Source organism: Mauremys reevesii, linkage group 1 (genome assembly GCF_016161935.1).
Source record: "Mauremys reevesii isolate NIE-2019 linkage group 1, ASM1616193v1, whole genome shotgun sequence".
Lineage (NCBI taxonomy): Eukaryota > Metazoa > Chordata > Testudines > Geoemydidae > Mauremys > Mauremys reevesii.
In genome coordinates, this window is record NC_052623.1 from 99667105 (window position 1) to 99689419 (window position 22315).

Sequence of the window (22315 nt, forward strand, 5' to 3'; positions counted from 1 at the left end):
GTGGCCAAACTTACTGACCCTCTGAGCTGCATATGAGAATCTTCAGAAGTTCGAGAGCCGGGGCACGCCTGCTGGAGCTCAGGGCTTCAGCCTGGCAGGGAGTGGGGGTCTCAGGGCTTCAGCCCTGTGGGAAGTGCTTGCCGGGGCTCGAGCCCCCTTCCTGCTGGCAGAAGCCACAGGCGATGCAGGGGGGGGGGGTCACGGGCCCCCCCCCCCCACTTGGTCAGTTCCTGGAGCTGGCAAGCTGGAAGTTGCAGCCATGTGGAGAGGCAGTGGCAAGCAGCTGGGAGAGCCGCTGCTTTTGCTGCTGCCTCTTCCTGCAGAGCTAAAGCAGCAGCCCCTCCCTGAAGCTCCCAGCTGCTTGCTGCTGCCTCTTCATGTAGAACTAACACAGGGGAGCTGCAGGAAGGGGCCCCTGAGGGCAATAGGGGGGTACACCTGGGGGTGTGACTCAAGCTGTTTAAACCTTTAAATTGTGCCCCCCACTCTCAGCCGGCACCAGTCGTCTCTGGCAGAAGCCCTGAGCCCCACCACCCCACTGCAGGGCAGAAGCCTTGAGCTTTCCGCCCCAGTCTGATAGGCAGAGAATGGGGGCGTGTAGGGGACTCCACAAGCTGCACTTTAACTATAAAAAAGAGATGCATGCAGCTCACACGCCACAGTTTGGCCACCCTGGTATATTTTATAGCACTGTATAGAGTTGGAAAAAAAAAAAAAAAGAGACCATAAGGTATTACCCCCTTAACGAAAATGTTGTGTATATTTGAAGTAAGCATGCAATGCATACCTTTTCTTTTGATTTAATTAGAACAGACAAGTGCCTCAACACCAAGGGTCCATCTAAGCTGTAAGTGAAGTTAACATTTTCAAAAGCTATCACTCCTTGGCTTGGCCATTCAGCTGGTGGACGTTTGTTGGACTCCCAAGGAGCTTCCTTTTCAAGTTCTGTGTATTCCATTACTCTTTCTACTGAGATCATCTAGAAAAAAGTCACACAAGCAACAAACTCAAACTCTTTTATATTTTGGGTAACATTCTGATTATAAAAAAAGCTACAAAATGACACCAGAAATTTTCTTTCAATCATATATGAGAGAGAGAGAGAGAGAGAGAGAGAGAGAGAGAGAGGACGAATCATGGTACTGTCCTATTTTTATTAAATAGGAATGCAAGTCTTACCTCCTAATATAGGTCCCGATCAAGCATAACATTTAAGCATGTACTTAATTTTAAAGCATGTTAAATTGAGTCAATGTGAGCATTAATTTGAGGTCAATGGGATTACTCATATGCTTAAGTGCTTTGCAGGACTGGAGCCTTATTTTCTACATGATAGGTTGTCTTTCTGCTGGTCATCTATGGGAGTAGTACTAGAGATCAGACTTACATCTGAGCTACAGGAAGATCCAGCCTATTAGTAATATCATTGATAAGTTTATCATTATTATGTGTGTACTGAGCCACCACAATCTCTGGGGTTTCACCAATGAGCTTGTCCCTTGCAGCTCTGGCTAAGGTTATTATGCGCTTGGAATGAATATCTATATTTCAGCAGTAGAGACAAATCAGCATACTGGTTGCTACAGTATTGGCTAGATAGCTAGCAGAATTTTTTTTCATATCCATGGACACACAAATATCAAAGAGGCAGCAAGATTTATTGATAACTGAGATTTTATGGGATTCTAAATGGAAAAGACTAACTAACTAACAGAACTAACCCCTCCCCAAATTTGAGACATTGGGGCTGCCTCTCTCTTCCTGCAAATATGGGAGGCAGTTCAGTTTTGGCCATGGGGTACAGGGTCTTTAAAATTCAATTAATGCAAAGAGAACGCTTCAAATGTATTTCATGTCACTTAACAGCAAAGAGATGTGAAAAATACAAAGTTGAGCAAATTAATATTACCAGATTTTCAACTTCAGCACTTTGCCTAACTCCCCACTGGAACATTCCCATGAGCGTGATTGCATAGGACAATGCCAAGCCAACCTGTCCTGCATCCAGAGCTGTAGGGCGAGGAGGAGAAAAATCACATCTATATAATGACACAAAACTCTACTTAACTCCTTTTTCAAACTAATATGCCACTGAAGTGGTAAGCCAGATTGGCTCTCGGTCACACCAGTTTAAACAGTAGCTCTGTGGAAAAGGTCTATCTTGTCACATTACTTTTGTAAGCTTTCTAAAACTATATTTGTGTTTGAAAATAAGGTCCTGGTTCTCCATTGCCAGGCACCTTGTCTTAAAAAAAAAAAAAAAAAGCCCAGAATCAACTAATCTCTTAAGCACAACTTTAGGGTCATCGCTATTCAGTTAAGCACTTGAGAATCTTTCAATTAATTTCAAAGGGAGTTGGATCAGGCTCCTAAACCTGTACACAGTGAGCATAAAACACATTGCTAGCATTTACACAAACTATGTACTGGTACAAATGGGTGCAAAGCACTGTAAGAGCAGACAAGAAGTTTTTGAAGGGCAAACTTCTGCTCACCCTACTCGCATGGACAGACTCATTACACTCAACAAGTCAGCTTGTGTGAATAAACTAAACAGGATTTGGCCCTAATATGGGACCCGATTCTCCTCTCACTATAGCCATTTTACATCAGCATAACTCCACTGACTTCACAAAAGCTACTCCTTATACTGATTGGAGAGACGAATCAAACCCAGTGTTTTGATTTGTCTTCAAGTCTAGTAACTTGAAACCTCGCTGGAAATCTTCTCTATAATGCAATGTATATAGGTCTCTATATATATTATCTAAAGGAAAAATAAAGAAAACAAAGAACAGCAAATTAGCACCCAAATTTCATGTCCAAGATAATTACTTCCTTTGTATTTTAGAAGACTATCTAGTTTTAGAACATCTACCGTAATTACATCTTGGGAAGATCATATAAAACAACAGCATGAGAATGACAATGAATATAAAACTTCTTATAATGCAATCTCTCTTTCCGGGATTGGCCTCTCCCTGAACCCAAGACATTTGAGCTGCATCCCTGAATTTTCAGCCTGCTCTGTTTGGCCTAGTCTGCCATGACAAGAAGGGAAACAAATGTTGTTGTCCCAAAGACAGCTTTAAAAGCTAGTATTTCAATAGTAAAGGCAAGATTGTAGAATTGCAAGCTTGCCTGCAACACACGGAGGAGATAATCTGGAGAAAGGATGTTAGGTTCATGGCCAAGCCCTTGAGCCCTGAGAAGTCTGAACTGTCTCCAGTACTTACAGGAATGTCTTGGACTGAGGGACAGACCAGGATATAGAAAGAAACATTTTACTTAATTGCAATCCTTAAACAATTAGAGAAAGTAAACTCTGAAAAAGAATAAAGGTATTGCTATAAATTGTAATTATAGCATTAACATTCCTAGCATCTGCACTTACTCTTTGCGAGAAGCAGGGAACCAAAGGCAACCACTATAACAAAGATGGCACAGATGGCATCCAGCCGCACAGCAAACCATCGGGAGGTAGTCAAAAACAGAAACCAAGCCTCTAAAAAGTTTTTTTAAAAGTTATAAGAAGAACAATAAGTTATTGGGAAAAAATCAGTTCTATATTGACTCCCATAAGACAGTAATATAACATCAGCATGGACTAATTCTATAAGCTGCAAAAATATCACTCTCTTGGAGAGAGTTTGCATGTGTTGATGATGATGATGCCCTATTTTCCTAGCTAGTGCTAGCCAGCTTTCAGTGTTTTCACACTGTTTAACACATCTGAGACTAGTATATCAAACAGGAGTCGGAACAGAAATAAAAGACGCTAGGACCTGATTTATAGCCCAGTGAAGCCAACAAAAAGACTCTAATTGACTTCAATGGACTTTGGATCAGATGCCTAGTACGCTACGTAAAATACCATTGCAATTTTCTTTCATATAACATTTAGATAAAGTATATCCCAATATGCTTCACAGAATTTAGTATTACTGGACAGTGGAAGTTATATGATATAAATCACAGAAGAAAGCAGCATAGTCTGTATAATGAAAATTAAAGTATTCAAATTTAGGGCCAATAACAGAAATCAAATAGGCATAAGGTAGAATTCTGTATCGCTTTGTAATCTGGGCCTGTTCATATAGCCAAATTTAAAGTTACGTGTCTTGGAAAAAGGAATGCAGGCCATACCAACAGACTGGGGGCCTGTGTTCTGGAAAACAGTTACTCTGAAAAGGATTTAGGTGTCATAGTGGTCAAGCAACTTAACATGAGCTTTCAGTGCGATGCTGTGGCACAAGGGCTATGCGCTCCTTGGATGTATAAGCAGGGCAGTAGTAAGTAGAAATAGGGAGGCAATTTTACTTCTGTGTATAAGGCATTGGCGAGACTGATACTTAATACTATGTACAGCTCAGATGTCCACATTTTCAAAATATACTAAAAAACTGGAGGTGCAGAAAAAAGTCACAAATTATTTGGAGTTCTGGAGAAAATGCTTTTCTGCAAGAGACAGAGAGGTCAATCTGTTTAGTTTATCAAAAAGAAGATTGAGAAGTGACTTTATTACAGTGTATAAGTACCTGCATGTACTACATGGCGGTGTTCTAGTAGAGAAAGGCATAACAAGAATCAATGGTTGAAAGTTGAAGTGAGACAAATACTTCAGATCAAGCCAGGATGACTTTCTGGGGGATATACTTTAGCCAAACACAAGCCTCTGGACTCAGTACAGAGGTAGCTAGGTGAAATGTAATGGTCTGTAATATACAGGAGGTCAGGTTAGACGATAAAATGGTCTCTTCTTGCCTGAAACTCTATGAATCTATCAATTAAAAAAAAAGAAGGCAAACTACTATAGAATACTTTGTACAAACATAATTCAGATTACTTTTGCACACAGAATATTCATATTGCAGCCAAGTAAACTTTAATAAAAACTATCCTACAGTTTAACATGGCCAGGAGCTCTTAAAGGTACTCAGACAAAAAAGATAAGAGATTAACAGATTTTTATATTTTTCCGAAGGATAATTTACACTAAATATTTTTGTAGAGTTTTAGAACTGGTCTACACCACACAGTCAGGTCAATGTAAGGAACCTTCCAACAACCTAATTATGTCCGTGTACACACTACAGCCTTGTCCCACTGATATAAGTGCCCACGACACTGACATAACAACTCCACCTCCACAAGAGGCATACGGCTTATGTCAGTGTAGTTAGGGTGACACAGTGTCTGTGTAAACACTGTGTTACTTACATCAGCTGTTAGCTCTCTTGTCAATTTCATGGCTTGCTGTGAAATTGACAAGAAAGCCAGGCAGCTAGAGCCCAGCTGCCCCTGCTCCCTTGGAGAACTGGGCATCTGGACCCCGCTCCCGGCAGGGAACGAACAGGTGAGAAGTCCTGGCGGGCTTCCCCGCCTGCTCCTGGAGGAGAATGGGGAGGTGAAAAGCCCTGGCAGGAAACAGGGAGCCGAGGGGACAGGCAGCCAGCAGGGCTCCCAGCAGAGATCTGCCAGCAGAGCTGAGAGACTGTACTCTCAGCTCCCCACATTGCCCCTCTTAGGTCAGTGGAAGCGCTCCTGTTGAGATATGCACTGCCAACCAAGGAGAGTAGTGTGGACATGCACCATGGTAGTCATTACTACAGTGGCTGTAAGCTGATCTAATATAGGGCAATTTAATTTTTTAGTGTGGACACATCCTTAGTGTTCCACCTGAATAATATTAAATATTGCTAAGTATAACTTGTTTTGCCTTAAAATATTATGCAATATGGGAACTTGGTGGAGAATGATACTTTAAATATAATTATTGGGTATATACCTCTACCCCTATATAACACAACCCGATATAACACGAATTCGGATATAAACACGGTAAAGCAGTGCTCCGTGACGGCGGGGCTGCGGACTCCGGTGGATCAAAGCAAGTTCAATATAACACGGTTTCACCTATAACGCAGTAAGATTTTTTGCCTCCCGAGGACAGCGTTATATCGGGGTAGAGGTGCACTTTAAAATGTTTATCTTAAATATTGATATGATGCATGCTTGGATCTCTCAAACTATTCTAGAGTCCAAAGTGTATTCTACAAATCCAGAAAGACAGAAGAAACAACTATAAAATTTATTAATGGGGAGATTTTGCACTAAAGAGAGATGTATTAAAATCAGCATGACGTGTGCATGTACGCTGCTCACATGTATCTGAGGGGAGAAAATACTTCCCTCTGAAAGAGCTACATACTTAGCTGTCCATGTCTATTCATGACAAACCTGAGTGAAGATCTTGGTGAGCATCAAATAATTCTTGGAATCTTTGCTCTGCTTTGAAAGCACGAATTGTCCAAAGTCCCTGGAGAGATGTTGACAAGTGGGAGAACACTGGACTTCGAGCTGTGAAGTAAAACAAGACTAATTTATTGTAGCTGTAGGGCGGTGTTGGTAATTTTTTGCACTATGTTAATCTTTAATCCTACTTCTCTGTTTACTGACACAAGCCAGCGAATCACATCTTTTAGGATAAACATAGGATAAACCTACTTTCCTGTTATTCAATTACACCCACTTGGATGGCAAAATGGATTAATCTAATTGACACAAAAAAAGTTTTCAACAGTTGTTATCACCCACGGCTTCTTCCTTTGTTTCTTTCACTAATCAGATAATGCACCCAATTTTTTTTTAAATTCATGATTCTCAAGACTCAGACTCTGCTATTTAATACTATAGTCAATTTGAAATACAGAGATAATCATGAAGGTCATACTGGGTCAAAACCTACATTATTATGTGCAATTAGCCCAATAAGGCTATGATCCAGCAAATCACTTAAATATGTCCATAACTTTAAATATATGAGTAGTCCATTTGATTTCAAAGACATTAATTGTGGGTTTAAGCCTGAGGTTAAGCAAGTGTTGAAGGATTTTGCTGGGTTGAGACCCAAGACAACAAGCAAGTAATCTGCAAAACTAGAGCAAAAATTCCTGATTAATTAATTGATTGCAGAATTTGAGCATCTCATATAATTGTTGCTCAGACTTAAAATCAGCTCTATCCAAGCAACTTACTTGTGGACTCCAGACGTTTAATATCTCTCGCTGTGTCTAAGAAATACCGTCGAAGAAAAATGAAAAGAATACAAAGTGGAACTAAAGGGATGAGTATCCAAGGAATCACTGCCACAGCCACAGCTACCACGCCAAAAATCTGTAGGAGAGTCTGCAACAACATAGGCAAGAGAAAACATTACTTCCTTACCCAGAAGGATTCCACTCAAAATAAGCTCAAAAACTATTTCACATCATTAAAAGGTTAAATATTCAGACATAAAGATGACACTCCAATTAAAAGTATAAACAACAACTTTCATATAATAGCTAGATCACAATTATTTTCACATTATATTTATAAGATTTAATGTTTTTAATATTTCAGATTAATTGTAGAATTTACTCTATTTTCTGCATGATTTGTTCTGCCAGAATCTAATGGGAGCTGCTACAACCAACTTGACCCAACATGAAACGCTTGCTTTCATGGTGTTGATCCATTTCCTGTGATCCCGCAAATAACTAACAGTGTACCTGATTTACAAAATGGACAAGTTCAAGATAGGTAATAGTTAATTGTTCTGCAGACATTCAGAGAACCATATAGATGTATTTGCTAGCTCAGGTGAAAGGTTGAATTGAGCTTTGACAGAAACTTAGGTGTTGTTCTTTGAACCACCGTACCCAGCATAAACTGAAGATCTGACTGCCTGACAGTATGTTAAAGTTTGAACTTTCTATGCCTATGTGATTAATCTGATAATAGGAAAAATAACTTCTACAGTTAAGAACAACATGGACACTGCCAAGAGAGGTTTCCAAAGAGACATGTGTACCAGGTTAAGGATCCAGCAAGAAACAGGAGACTGAACAGCTGGGCTAAACCTGAAGCTTACCTATAGAAATCTGGAGATACTAGAGTAAGAGGGTTAATTGGCTAGGGTGTGGAAATCCTCAGGGCAGTTAGTGCTCCCATATGTACCCAATGGCAGGTAACATAAGTCTTTATGACATGCAGATAGCTGAAATTCCAGGTTTATGTTAAATTCCTGCACAGTGTTAATTACTACTTCTTGGAAGGTACACTGTTAGAAAACTGTTCTCTATACTCCGTACTAGCTCCTAAATGTGTAATCCCTTTGGGTTTATCAACTTTTGTGTGTAACTAAATTCCAGCTGAATTCTACTGCTGCTTGATCTCCAGATGTCAATGGAAATGTGGGACTCCCTTTGGCCTTGAGAAAGCAAGACTTGTTGGCAGGAAAGTGTCAATCCTTATATTTGTAAAGGTATTTGGAAAAGTTTAATGAAATATCAGATATAGCTAACCTAATGGATAAACTGAATTACCTGGATTTTCATAATATTTTCCTCTAAGTTGCCTATGAAGCACAAAGCATTCCCATCTTACTTCTAATAAAGTCCACACATATTGAATAAAGTCAAACTTGCCCCCTCATGGTGGCTGTTATTTTTGAGTCAATAGAGTCAATCAGCACAAACCTCAGTGGAACCTCTCCCCTTACGACTATGTCTTCTTAGGGTTTCTTACAGGACCTTCCTGTCTGAACATTAATTTGCCCTATACTCATGTAAGGGTCCTACACACACATTTCTGTTGTATCTCAGTGGCACAATGAATCAACAGAATTTACTTATCTTTATGCAAGAATCTAATTCCTCCTAACAGGATGGATCAACAAAAGAACCCTGCATCCCTATGCAAGATCATGCACTTTGCCACCCTGTTACAGTGCCTCATAAAAGACTAGTAAGAAAAATAACCATGGGGTCAGAGGTAAAGTCGTGCTGCGAATTATACACAGGTTCAACAGTATGAAACAGTTATTGTAGCCCACTATTCATCAGAGTTAAAATAAGTTAATAGGGGAATTCTCCAGGGGTCAGTTTTGAGGCCAGTGTTGATGTATTTATTAATTACATGGACGAGGCAGTGGAGAGAAAGTTGACAAAGTTCGCCAATGAAGTTATGTTGTTTCACTTACTAAACATGTATGGTGGATTGAGAGTACTCTGGGTAGATTTATACCCTGGGAGACAAGGCAGGGTGATGACAGGATACATTTTACTTGGATAAATAAACGTACAGTAATACTAGGAAAAAAAGAATCTAAACTTCTGCTACCAGCACTGCTCTCACCCCTTCACCAAGTGAGTGAGGAGAGCACTCAGGGGATCAGTGCGATCAGCAAAGCAGCTCTTTAAACTCCTGTGAGACTATTTCATTTTCACTGTGGCTCCTGGGCAAGTGGGAGGACCCATAAAAAGACTCTAGCTCCTCTAAAACCCCCTTCCAGATCACTGAAAATGAAAATATGAATTTCTCCAGCGTACCATTCCCTCCAGAGTCAGCTGTCCCTATCCTAGCCAGTTCTAAAGGCACCTCCTTGCCTACCTCTGCCCTCAACTGGAGCCACAATGCCTAAAAGAAATCCTGTACCCTTGACTGCCAGCTGCCTCGGGGCCAAGTACTGGGAGACATGGGTCTGTCCCAGGAGCAGGCAGGGAGGGCAGAGCGCAGCAGGCAGGGAGGGTCAGGTTGGTCAGTCACCCCACCGTGCGAGACAGTTGTACGGGGGGGTGGGGGGTGTCACCTCTCCCCATGTGTCTCACTCCTCCCTGTGTGAACCCTAAAGCCTTAAAGATAAGAAGGTAAATAAAAAGAATCCAACTACACAGTATTTCTTTTTAACGAGTTTGTATGTTTTTGAATGTTTGTAGTGCATAGTTCTGATTGACTGCCATTGAACTTGTTTGAATACGAGTAATTTTACCAGGTGTCCCGTATTCAGCATATGGAAATATGGTTACCCTAGTGGGTTCTAACTTCAATCATGCACAGGGACTCCAACTCCACAGTGGGGATCTATTACAGTATTCTTGCCTTTGAGAAATACAGGTAATATCTGAATGGGTAATAAAGAAATCTTAACAACACTGTAGATAAAATATAAACCTTTTAGAGTGTATTTTTGACAAACTGAGGAGATATATATATATATATACACACACACACACACATACATTATCACACACACACTTTCCACAGTTGATGGCAGATGATAAAACTGGAACCAAAAACCAGCCCTCTACCTCTTGAGCTACGGAAAACTCTTTTAGCTATGAGTAAGTTATAGGCTGTTACAGTTATGGAAGCAGACATAAGGAAACAGTTACTAAGCCAGTGTATTACTCATTGGTAGCTTAACATTTGTTTTCAGCAATGAGGACCTAAAATAATCCATTTAACAAGATGCAAATGACTTGCAAATAAAGAAAGGTCTACTTGTTTAAAGGACTGTGCTGTATTTCAAAGCCCACTAAAAAATAGTTGGGGAAAACAGGATGGAAGTGAACACAGTGGTTTAGAATATCAGCTGTCCACAATAATGCAGGAATAGCTGTTGTCTAGAAAGTGAAAGCTCTTTTTTTTTTCTCCTAATTTTCTCCTATTTGGGGAACTAGAGAAAATAATCCAAATGAATTAAGTAAAAAGTGCTATCAAATTAATACCAAAAGACAGCCATGCTTCCCAAAGCAAGAAATGTATAACTTAGATAATTTTTTCACACCTTAGCTCATAGAGCCGAGAAGCGAGAAGTCCCTGAAAAGTACCCTCCTCTTTCAATGTACTAGATGACCTAAGCTGCAGCCATTATTTTATGGCCAACTTAACAAAAACCTATTTCTGTAGCCTTGGACAAACTGCATAAAGACGGCTGCTATATTGCTGATGTTGTTAAAATGTGGAAAGAATGTCAAGAAACACTGAAGAAAGAAATACTCAACAACAAAGTTAAATTGCAGGCAGTAAAGAAGCAGATGGATCAGGCACTTACTCCACCTCATTTTCTTGCCAATATTCCCAACCCAAAGTACCGGGGTAGATGTCTAACTGCTGAAGGAGATGATGCCACTATGACATGAGCATCTAATAATCACCCATTAATTATGCTAACCACAATGACTTTCAGGTTTGGAGGTGAACCATTCAAGCAGTACATGTTTGCTGATGATCTTTTAAAGAAAGCTGGTGGAAGTCACTAGCTAAGCACCTGGAACCAGAGCCTGTTGAAGTGCTACAACTGCTTTTCACAACACCAGCCTCTTCTGCAGGTACAGAAAGAGTATTTTCTTCATTTGGACTAATACATTCAAAGTTGAGAAGTCAATTAGGAGTTGAAAAAGCAGGAAAACTTGTCTTGTCTCCTCCAGTCTATGAAATAAAAACAAGGAGGGAGGGGATGAGATCCCCTAGTTTTAAAAGTTTGAAGGACAGTCTAAGTAATATAGTAGACCGTCTCATTTTCAAGAGATTTGGGCCAGGTCTACATTATAAACTTACACTGGTATAACTACATCGCTCAGGAGTGTCCACAACCCCGAATGACACAATTATACCGACCTAGCACCCGGTGCAGACATTTCTCTGTCAATGAGAGAACTTCTCCCATCAACATAGGCACCATCTCTGATGGTGATGGATTAACTACGCCGATGGGAGAAGCTCTGCTGTTGCCATAGTAGCGTCTTCACTGAAGCACTACAGTGACGCCGCTGCAGTGTTTTAAGTCTAGACCTCCCTTAGGCAAGTAGAAACTTAAGCTCCAGTCATTTTCACTTGTACGTATTTGAAAAATTTACCAAGTTGGGCTGAAATAGTTTTGTTTATTGACTACAGTTAATCCCTCTGTTTAAGAAATCATTTAGTTGTAAATGTGAAACATTTTGATAATTGAAATTTATGTATCTAAAATATTTTAAGCATTAAAAAAATTGTATATGCTGCTTTGTGTTCAATTCTAATTCTCACCCTAATGCAGCTTGACACAAATCATGAAAAAAAAAATCTTAATTATCTAGCAAATAAGCAATATATCATTCACCATTTTCTAACATAATAAAAAGGTACAATCAATAATAATCTGAAAATATAAACTATACATTTATTTAATATTTAACATTTAATATATAGTTATAGTGGACCCTCCCAGGTACCAAATCTAGTATAAGGCTCTATTTAGTTGTAAATCAACATGTTTTAATGGTTATATCAACCAATAAGAATGTAGTTAGAAAATAACTAAAGTACAAGTGGAAAACTTGATTAGAATTGATGATTTATAGCTAGGATTTCCACTTGGTGATTTAAATCAGTGATTTAAATTGCCTTTCTTTAAATCAATCCATAGATGACGTACTGTCTTTGGAGTCATTAATGCAACTCATTAATCTGCTGGAGGATTTACTGATCAGCAACTATATCAATTTCAGATTTTGTGAAAAGCAGGATAAAAGTTCTTAAGTATGGCATGATATGCACACATTTCTACGAGATATATAATTTTTTGTTACAGATAATTTCTTGTCCTCATGTTTGTTTTTAGAATAAATATGCATAATGATCCAACACCCACACTAGTGAACATAGCTTAGTAATTCAAAATATGATCAGTTTTTTTCCACAAATCAAAAGTAAAATCTGCAGTCTTTTTGCCAAACAGTGAAATCCTACTTTGTAAGCACATAAGTCATATCTATAGTATATCAATAGTTTAAGGCAATCTAGAAGATTTGTACTTATCACCATTTAGAACAGGATTGTTACACTCCATGACTGACAGTAGAATTAAAAGATTTCTAGCTGCTGTGAAGTGTTAGAAATGTTAATGACCTTGATATGTCTTTTCTTCAATAATCAGGCTGTGCTACAAATGTGGAGGGTTATAAAAATGCTTTACAAATCATGTAAATAAATAATCAAAGGTTCCACCTCTGTGCCAAAAGCAAATTAAGTATTTCAACAAAGATAGAGCAAAAAACAAACTGTAGAAAATATATTTGCTTAGCCTTTTGAATACCTCTTTGTGGCCTTTCCATAGTAAAATATACCAAACCCCACGTCTAATAGACTTGAAGAGTCTAGGATCAGCAGGATCTCTTGAAAGACATTTAGAAATTCTTGGTGAACTCAACTCCTCACTTGGCCTCTGGGTGGCCAAATCCTCAGCTGATGAAAAGGCTGGTACACTTCAATGCAACTAAGCTGATTTGCACCAGCTAAAGATCTGTCCCAAAGTAAGCTGGGAAGGAAAATAGGGATATGAAAGCCAAAGGTAAGGTCTGACCTAAATCTTCATCCAAAACTAGAACTGAACCTTTGTTTGGTAGTTTTGTCGAGGAAAAAAAAATCATTTAACTTTAAAGTAGTTTTGTGCACCTCAGCACCTTTTGGTTTCATCCAGAGGCACCAAAATACTTTGAGAAAAGCTGTCCTTGCTATATTCCCACTGCTTACAACCAGTCAAAACCATGAATTACTAGAAATCTTGCCAAAAGACTGCATCACACAAGACTTCTAGTACTCTAGACCAAGAAAATTACAGGAAAAAAAAGAGTTCATATATCACCAAATGAAAGCTAGTTTTATTTTTCAAGGAACTGAGAGGTACTATATTCAAAATACTGCTTTTCCCTAATTCATTAAGAAAAATCACAGAAATAACTTAGGTACAGTATGTTGTTGAAAGCTGAGAAGTACACAAAGAAAAAGACAAGAAAGTGAAAAGAAAATGAAGAAGAAAAGAGTTAGGGAAGAGAAACAGAGTCATCAAGGGCAAAAGATAAATGCAAAATAATTGAGAGGAATGTTTGTGTACTGTCTTCTTCCACATATGAATAAATAATTTATTTTATTCAAAAATAGAGTGGATATGAAACAAGAACAAAATCCAGAAAATACTGAAATAGTTATCTGCATTATTTTATATTTTATATTAAATTTCTGTTCCGCTATAGTAATAAAGCTTATTGCATGCATGCATATTCTGCTTTTCAGAAAAAGTTACAGAATCATCTCTTTTTTTAAATGAACATTTCCACCTCATCATATATCTATCTAAATGCCTGTGCCATCTTCTAGTAGCCCTGGTAAAAATCACACTCTTATTTTCGCCCCCCGTCCCCCGTCCCAGTAAGTCTTAATTAGCCTTATGTTAAATACTAACTGATCCATTGTGGCATGGATGCTGGAAAAGAGAAACTGGAAAAAGTAGATGCAAGCAGAAAAAGGTTCAGAGAGTCCCCCGTGATTAACTGTCACCATGCTGCTATTTACTGTGCTCTTTTAGCTAAACTTCCTATAATGGCAAAATCACAGAATCTTTGCACCTAATATCACTCAAAAAATCAGAATGTAACAACACACACACAAAAGACACATGTTTGTACTGCTTGCTTTACCAAAGAGAACAGACAGACATTTAACAAAGATCCCAGTCCTTGAGTATTTTTTGATATCCTCATTATTTTGATGTTTTAAAATATCATAAAAATTGAACCAAGTTGCATCATCTTTTAGCAAAGAACTTTTATTTAATTATCCAATGTACAAATATCTTAAAATTATCTTACAATACAAAACCTGGCTACGTTTGAGGCGGGGGGGGGGGGGGGGGGGGAACAAACTATAGGAATCACAAAATGACAAAGTCATTGTAAAGCTAAAAGATGCTGGAATTCCTTCTACACACTTTCCCTGACATTGCCAAACAATAAAATGCAAGGGTCAGTGGTACTGAAACAAGTAAAGGCAGTTCCACTCTTTTGCACCTATGAAAGCAAGTGACCCTAGCTTATTATTCCAGTCTTAGGCACTTTTTGTTCTTAATATCCAGATGCAGCAGCTATTTTTTTAAAGGAATGACTGTGGACACCTTCTTCACATTTTCCTTTTCTTCAGTATTTTCACTTCATAAAGCTGCAGTCAATGTGTTTTGTGTGTGGTGAGAAGGGAATGACACATTCAGCGGTGGTCTTAGCCAAAGCCTACATTGGTGGCTCAAGTAGTCTCAAGATTAGGTCTTTGTATGTGATGAAAGGATATGAAAAGTCAGTTATTTAAGCTCAGTCAAGCTGTTGATTTTGGGAGAAAAAGGTTTTGCAATTCAGTTTTCCTCAATAAATCACTGCCCTTTACCAAGGGCAGCTGCTGATAGTTCACATGTTCACAGTGTTCCCCAGAAACAAAACAAATCTTGAGTTTTTAAAATCCAGCATAGGGTAAAATCAAAATGAGTGGGAAATACTGCTTTTAAATTATCATCTTTAAATATGCTGGAAACTAAACCAGCAATTCATTTATCTAGATATGAATAATGAAATCATAGAGGATTTACATTTTGTTATCAAAAAGACAATAAACTAAGACATCTATATTATGCTGACTTTAAATACTAACTAGTGGCTATTGTAGAAGAAAGGGAACATAAAAAGAGAAAGGGCATGAAATGGTGAAGCTATTGGAAATGGAAGACTCCGTAGACCTTTTTGAAGATGAGCATATTGGCCAACATTTTCAAATGGCTACTAATTTTGCGACCCCAACTTGAAACACTTAAAATGCTGATTTTCAAGGATGCTAAGCACCGACAAGTCCATTTAAACTTAATGAGATATGGACTCTCACCAGCTCTGTAAATAAGCCCCTAAAGTGTCTCAGGTTGAGCATGCGGAAATCAAGGCATCATAAACAGTAGCCACTTTTGAAAATATGGTCTATTGTATATAAAATGTTATTTAATATAATGTTATACCTTACATTCTATTAAACTAAGAGTACTATAATATTCCACCACTGGATTCTTTCTCCAATTAAAAAAAGCCAATATATGAATTTATTATGTTAAGTTGTATACAGATGTAATATTTTAATCACAGTGTATTTAAATGATAAGCCCCAGTTTGTCAATGAGCTCCACAAGGTTGGAACCTTGTGCCCCGCCGTGCTAAAGATAGGCCTGTTCTACACTGGGGGGGGCGGGGGGAGGGGAAAGGGGGATCGATCTAAGATACGCAACTTCAGCTATGAGAATAGCATAGCTGAAGTCGACGTATCTTAGATTGACTTACCTCCCGTCTTCACGGCACAGGATTGATGGCCGCGGCTCCTTCGTCGACTCCGCTTCTGCCTCTAGCCCTGGTGGAGTTCCGGAGTCGACGGCAGAGCATTCGGGGATCGATTTATCGTGTCTAGACGAGACACGATAAATCAATCCCCGATAGATCACTACCTGATGATCCGGCGGGTAGTGTGGACATACCCATAGAGTCAGGAAATTTTGGCTAGGATAATAAGTGAGCTTAGAAGGGATTTTCAAAAGAGCCTAAAGGAACTGAGTGCCCAAGTCCTATTCACTTTTAACAGAAGTTGGGCATTGAACATCCTTAAGCCCATTTATTTATTTACTTATTTAAATCTGATCCGTTTTATTGTTCACTAAAGGAAGAATATTTGTGACTATTATTTATATTCTGGTAGCACTTTTAGATCCCACTCAGGATGAAAGTCCCATTGTGCCAGATACAGTACAAACATGTAAACAGGTATAAAGTAAAATATTCTGACGAATCTAAGAAGATGTCTTTCAGTGCAAAAAAAGGTGTTCGCTAACTCAGAAAAAAATAGTAGTAAAGACACTGCAACCCAGCTTTTAATCAAGTTAGCACTCAAGTGCAACCCCAGGCTCCCCTACAGGCTTTACCTTGAGCTTCAAAATCAAGATAATAGTTTTCATGTCCACACTGCTATCTTAACCTGTTAGCTAACTTGAGTTAAGAACTAACCCTTTACTGTATTTACAGGGTAGATGAACCCTAAGTAATTTTAGGTGTCTAAATCCCATTGAAAGTCAATGAGAATCAGTCACCTAAGTCATCAATGCACTTTTGAACATTTTATCCATGGTTCCTGCCTTGAAGAGCTTACATCTTAGCTGAAAACAGGATGTCCCAACTGAATGTAAACAATAGCAGGAAAGGAAGGGGAAGGAAGAATGAGGGTAAGTGTTATAAGGTAACTGACTAACAAAGTATATGGGCTTACATCAACCAAACACTGTTACCTTCATTTTGCTTTTCAAGTTATTTCCACTCATGTACTAGTTTAAGTTACTAACTTTCTAAAAATCAGCTTGGACTATAACAAACATAGCAGTAAATGTAAATGATCAGTTATGAATTTAATAAATATGGCACATATTTTCAAAGAGATGAGCGGGCATTGAAACTTATGCCCACACAGAGTCCATCAGAGGTATAAGGGCCCACACAAGTGCACCTATTTCTGGATAGGAGCCTTGAACACTAACAGCCTGATCCAGAGCCTACTGAAGTTAATGAAAAATTTCTTATTTACTTTTATGAGTTTTGAATCAGGCTGTAAATGTAAAATTCAAAGAAACTCAGTTACGTACACCTCTACCCCAATATAACGCTGTCTTTGGGAGCCAAAAAATCTTACCACGTTATAGGTGAAACCGTGTTCTATCGAACTTGCTATTATCCACCAGAGCACGCAGCCCCACCCCCCTGGAGTGCTGCTTTACCGTGTTATATCCGAATTCGTGTTATATCAGGTCGCGTTATATCGGGGTAGAGGTGTATAATAACCTACCCTCTGTCTGCACATACAGCTCCATTTGATATCAGTGTAGCAGCATATATCCTTAAATGTATGCTCTGACAGATCATTCTATTTTTTATTTACAGGATGAAGGAAGCAATTATTTCAACAGACAGTTATCAAGCGAACATGACCTTTCCTGTACGCTGTTAAAGATTTACAAAATAGCAGGCAAAAAATAATTTCCTCATTCTCTAAGGCTAAATCTTCTCTTTTGAATATCTTTGTTCTCAAGTTGAGCAGACCTTTTCACAAAACAAAGGAAGCAGAATTTATACAGTCTCCTGCTCTTTAATCCTCAAATATTGGACTATGAGGAGCTGACTTTGGGTGCCCTTTCAGATCCACAGTTCTGAAAATCATGGTCAGCTGTGGAACCCAAATATAGTAAGGCTTTATTTAAGCATTTTTGTGCTTGTTGCATGCCTCCCCATTTCATTTTTTCCTCTAACAACTCTTTATTACGTGTCCAGAAGATTTCTATTCTCTTTTAAAAATAAACAAACTATTTCTTTCTCGTTTATCCAATGACAGACAAAATAAATGTAATTATTTCCGTTTTAGGAATTATTTTTCATCCAGTATAGCTATCTAGACTAATCATGTTAATTAGAACTGTAGTGCAGTGTGTAAATCTTATTAGGGTTCTATGGTAATACTGGGAATTTTTGGTATTCACTTAAAATCTATATTCTTTTTAAATATGAAAATCTTTAAACTAGTAAATTTTAATTATTTATTTAAGTTTATTTGTTCAGAAATGAAATATACACTTGCTAATATAGTAACGGACTGGAAAGCTTCAAAACTACCCTAACGACTTACAACAAGGACCACTTCTTCAATGCAAATCCTCACAAGAAAAGCTTCTACACACAAAGTAAGATGAACCAGTTGCTGCATTGTTTATTAAATTTCACTTGATTCCTCCTGACAACCATTTAAACAATGAATGTTGGGAAATGTCCCTCAAAGAATCAACAACAATAGTAGGGATCAGAGCTTTTATACTTAGCTAATACTGTTCTTAAAAAAGAAAATATTTCTTCCTGAAGGGATTATAGAAAGTCTTATAAAAGACACCTGCAAACAAAACAAATGACAAAAGATCTTTATCATAATTGATAAGAGTTATCCTCTCTAGAAATCTGTGCTCCTTAGAGAGAAATAATGTAATATAACTCAAGATGTATTAACTAATAGGCACCACCGATGTTCAGCAGTGGTACATTTTAACAAAGAGAGGGAATGTTTTTCCTCTCATGCTCAGAAGTTTAATAGCTAAATGCAACAAACCTATAATAAGATTTAACTACCTAAGTCTTCTTTTCTTATGCCCAACAGAACAGGGAAGCACTGAAATTTATGTCCAACAAAAATAATTTAAATAATTTCGGTAAAGATTCTGGACATCTACAAGTAGTGTATTTAAAAAAAATCCTTTTTTTCCCACTTTACTATACCATACATCTGTTCCCAAAGCTTGTGTGTTTTCATGTCCAGTGCAAACTTCAGAACACCTGTCTTTCAGCTACTTAAATGCCCTATTTACAAGAGATGAACTAAGTAGCTAAGCACATGAGATTTTGGACAGGAAACTTTTGCAAATTGCAGTTTTCACAATATGGATGAGAGGCTTGATAACAGTCAAAAGAACAAGAAATTCAAATTTACAAAGAAATACTTTATTCTTTCATCCCAGATCAGTTCAGTTTGAGTAAACATACAGTACACTGAATCTGCCTCCATTTGCCTGTAATATCTGAGCACTTACTAACTACAGTGGCAGGCACTTGAAAGATGCATGTAATAATATAAATTACCTGCACCAATTGGAAAGACATATTTGTACTTCTCTACCTCCAGACACTCCACAATGGGACACAGACCCCCTTCCCTACTCTCAAATGAGTGACAACATGGGACATGTTAACCCTAAATTGAGGAATACAATGCGGAACATCATTTCCCCTGCAACTGTCTGTTCACCTCTGTTCCCTTTCCCCTCCTCAGTTTCTCAACACCTCCCCTTTCCTTTTGTCCCCTAAATTCTTTCCAGCTCTCTCCAGCTTTGGCAGCAGCCATCAGGCTTTGGAGAGGAGTTTCATGCTGATTACAGGGGCAGCCAATCAAATACCAGAAGCAGCAGCAAAGCCAGGTCATTTCACTGCCTGCAGCCTGGACTTACTCAGTCCTGTACACAGTAGGGAGAGCAGAAGCATACTATACGCAGGAGAGGAGGCTAGCAAATGGGCAATATGCAGAACAGTCTGGGCACGCAGCGGGATAGCAGGACACAAATGCATTGCCTAAACCAATTGAAACGAAGCAAGATGTCCTGTCTAATAAAAGATAGCTGCTAAGTCTAAAGAAAGACAAAGTTTTGATTCCATATAACTGATAGAAATAAATGGCCAATACACAGACACACTAGCAGATTGTTTACCTTCTGTGCATAGGACAGATCTTTTGTATACTTTGGAAACCAGGCAAAATTCAAAAGCTTAACATTAAGAGTTAGGAAAACAGCAGCTAATGGTAAAAAGTGTTTACAATTTCTAATGGAGGTCCTGCGAGCAGATTAAAAAAAAAAGCCATCCCATCTCCCTCCCAAAGGGGTCTACTGCACTGAACAGCTTTGAAAAGCAGGGCAAAAAGCTCTTCAACCTTAAGACCTTGCTTAGGCAAGTAAACAGGTGTTTTCTAAAAAAATGTGTTTTAGCTAAAAGTAACTTTTACAAACCCAAAGTACATTTAATTCCAATATGAAAAAATAGGTGAAACCTCCATGGAGTCAACCGTAAACAGACTGGATAAAGCACTAAGTAATATTACTGTAGGAAACATTTCTGAATAGGTAGAGTGATGAATCTACAGATGGCCTAATCAACCTTTTCCATCTCTAATTTCTGCAATTCTGAATGTTAAGGCTAAAGGCATTAAGAATATTTTAGCATACAGCGGTTGTTTTTGTAAACATTTTGCTTTTGAAGTATTCATGAAAAGAACTAATTGGGATGCCAATCAAAATCACTGTAATGCCATAAATTTAATCCTTTCATTGTCACTAAAATCGTTTTTGCTTATAGACATTTTTCTATTTGCAGTAACTTCTTTCTCTTGTTCCTATTAAGACTATTATTTTCACCCTGTTATTACTAATCCTTTCTTTGTAAATAGCCACACCTATTTTAATCCAAAATGGTGCGGTAAGCATTTGCTTCTTTGTGGAAGTACACACATAATTAGGTTAATCTGTGCTATCTTGCCATGTGAATTGATTGTTTCTTTACTGTGTATATATTTCATAACACACTATGCTTGCCAGACTGCTTGGAGGCAAATCCAGAGCAATTTACCAAGCATGTAGCTACTATGAGCTGAAATCTTGACAGGATAGCAAGTTGTATAGCCACTCCTACCTGCCACTTATTGCTCATGATAGCTTTTCACTTGCACATTAAATTTTGACCACACCCTTCTTTCACAAACAAGCCCTTTCATTAAATTCACTCAACTAAAACTTTGGCAGATAAGTTATTGGGTTTTGTATGTCAACTGAGTATAGAGGACTTGAAATTCACAGTACCAAGGTAAAATTCTCAAACTGTAACAACTACATTACCTGTATGAAGTCCAAAATTGTCAGTGGAAGCAGATCATCCAGATGGCCAATATCTTTGGAGAAACGATTTAAGATTCTCCCTATGAAAACAGGATTCAAAAGAAATTGTGGGTTTTTTCCTAAGACAATTTTTAAAAACTCTCAAAAATCAGAATATTTTTAAAAAGACATTATACTTTAGTTTTACAGACAATTTAAGAAAAGCAAGAAGAAAATGGCTGACATCTGAAAATAAACAAAAAAGGAGATCTTCTGAAAACAAAAGGAGATTTTTTTTACAGCTAGTGCAATATGTTTTGCTGAAAAAGAATAAAAATGCTCTTTTTGAATGAATGCTTCTTTAATACAGATGTAAATTGTTTATTTAACAGTTATAGTGTGTGGTCACCATCATTTCAAATGTTTCATAACAGTCTGAAACTAATAATTTAGATAGAACCGAAGACCCCAATCCTGCAAACCCTTACATATATGCATAACATTATTCACATAAGTAAGCAGTTATAGGACTAGATTCTTAATACTTATATACTTCAATCAATATGGGCCATAACCTGGCTGACTCTGGTACCTGCTTGCAAGTTCCGCTGACATTTACCTGAGTTGCATGCATTTTTCCACAAGGCCTAATATGATCCTTTTTAGTAGTTCTGTGATTTTTAACAACTTAGATTTCACAAAAGAAAAAAGTAAAGAAATCTTTGCATATTTAAATTCACATTGCAGACGTTACTAAAATCAAATTTTAGTTAGGTTTGTGTTGATGCGGCATGTTTTTATGTCGATGCAGCATGTTTTTTATATTTATTCAAAACCTTGACAATGCTGATCTTTATTAAAACTAATAACATTTTTAATCTGTTATCACTGAAGCATTTATTCTCTTCTATTTTCTTAAGTTCTACTTGAGTGAAAAAAATTCAGTCATAGCAAGAGAGCTTTAACTATAAACATCACCATTCTGCCACCATTAGGTAGATTAGTACTTTACTCCACAAACTGATGCTTCTACTCAGGAAGTAAGGTACCACTTAACCTAGGGATGAGACTCCTGCCTTCCATAAGGGGTTTATGCATGTGGACCCATTCACGTTTCTTTCTTTCTTTTTCTTTCTAGCTAACTCTATTATTTTAATGTATTTTGTGATGAGATTTGGTTTCTCTCTCTTTTGGAATCATGGATCATAA

At 37.9% G+C, this 22315-nt stretch overlaps 1 protein-coding gene across 3 annotated transcripts in view; it reads right to left on the reverse strand.

The window, feature by feature from the left end:
- ABCC4 (ATP binding cassette subfamily C member 4) overlaps positions 1 to 22315 on the reverse strand; it is a 269468-nt gene that overhangs the window by 54115 nt on the left and 193038 nt on the right. For all 3 annotated transcript variants that reach the window (XM_039519351.1, XM_039519350.1, XM_039519352.1), the window contains 6 exons: positions 21128 to 21207; positions 7038 to 7188; positions 6241 to 6360; positions 3395 to 3505; positions 1910 to 2010; positions 788 to 979 (listed from right to left, as the gene is read on the reverse strand). In XM_039519351.1, the coding sequence (XP_039375285.1) occupies positions 788 to 979; positions 1910 to 2010; positions 3395 to 3505; positions 6241 to 6360; positions 7038 to 7188; positions 21128 to 21207 (755 nt within the window). The remainder of the gene's footprint in view (positions 1 to 787; positions 980 to 1909; positions 2011 to 3394; positions 3506 to 6240; positions 6361 to 7037; positions 7189 to 21127; positions 21208 to 22315) is intronic.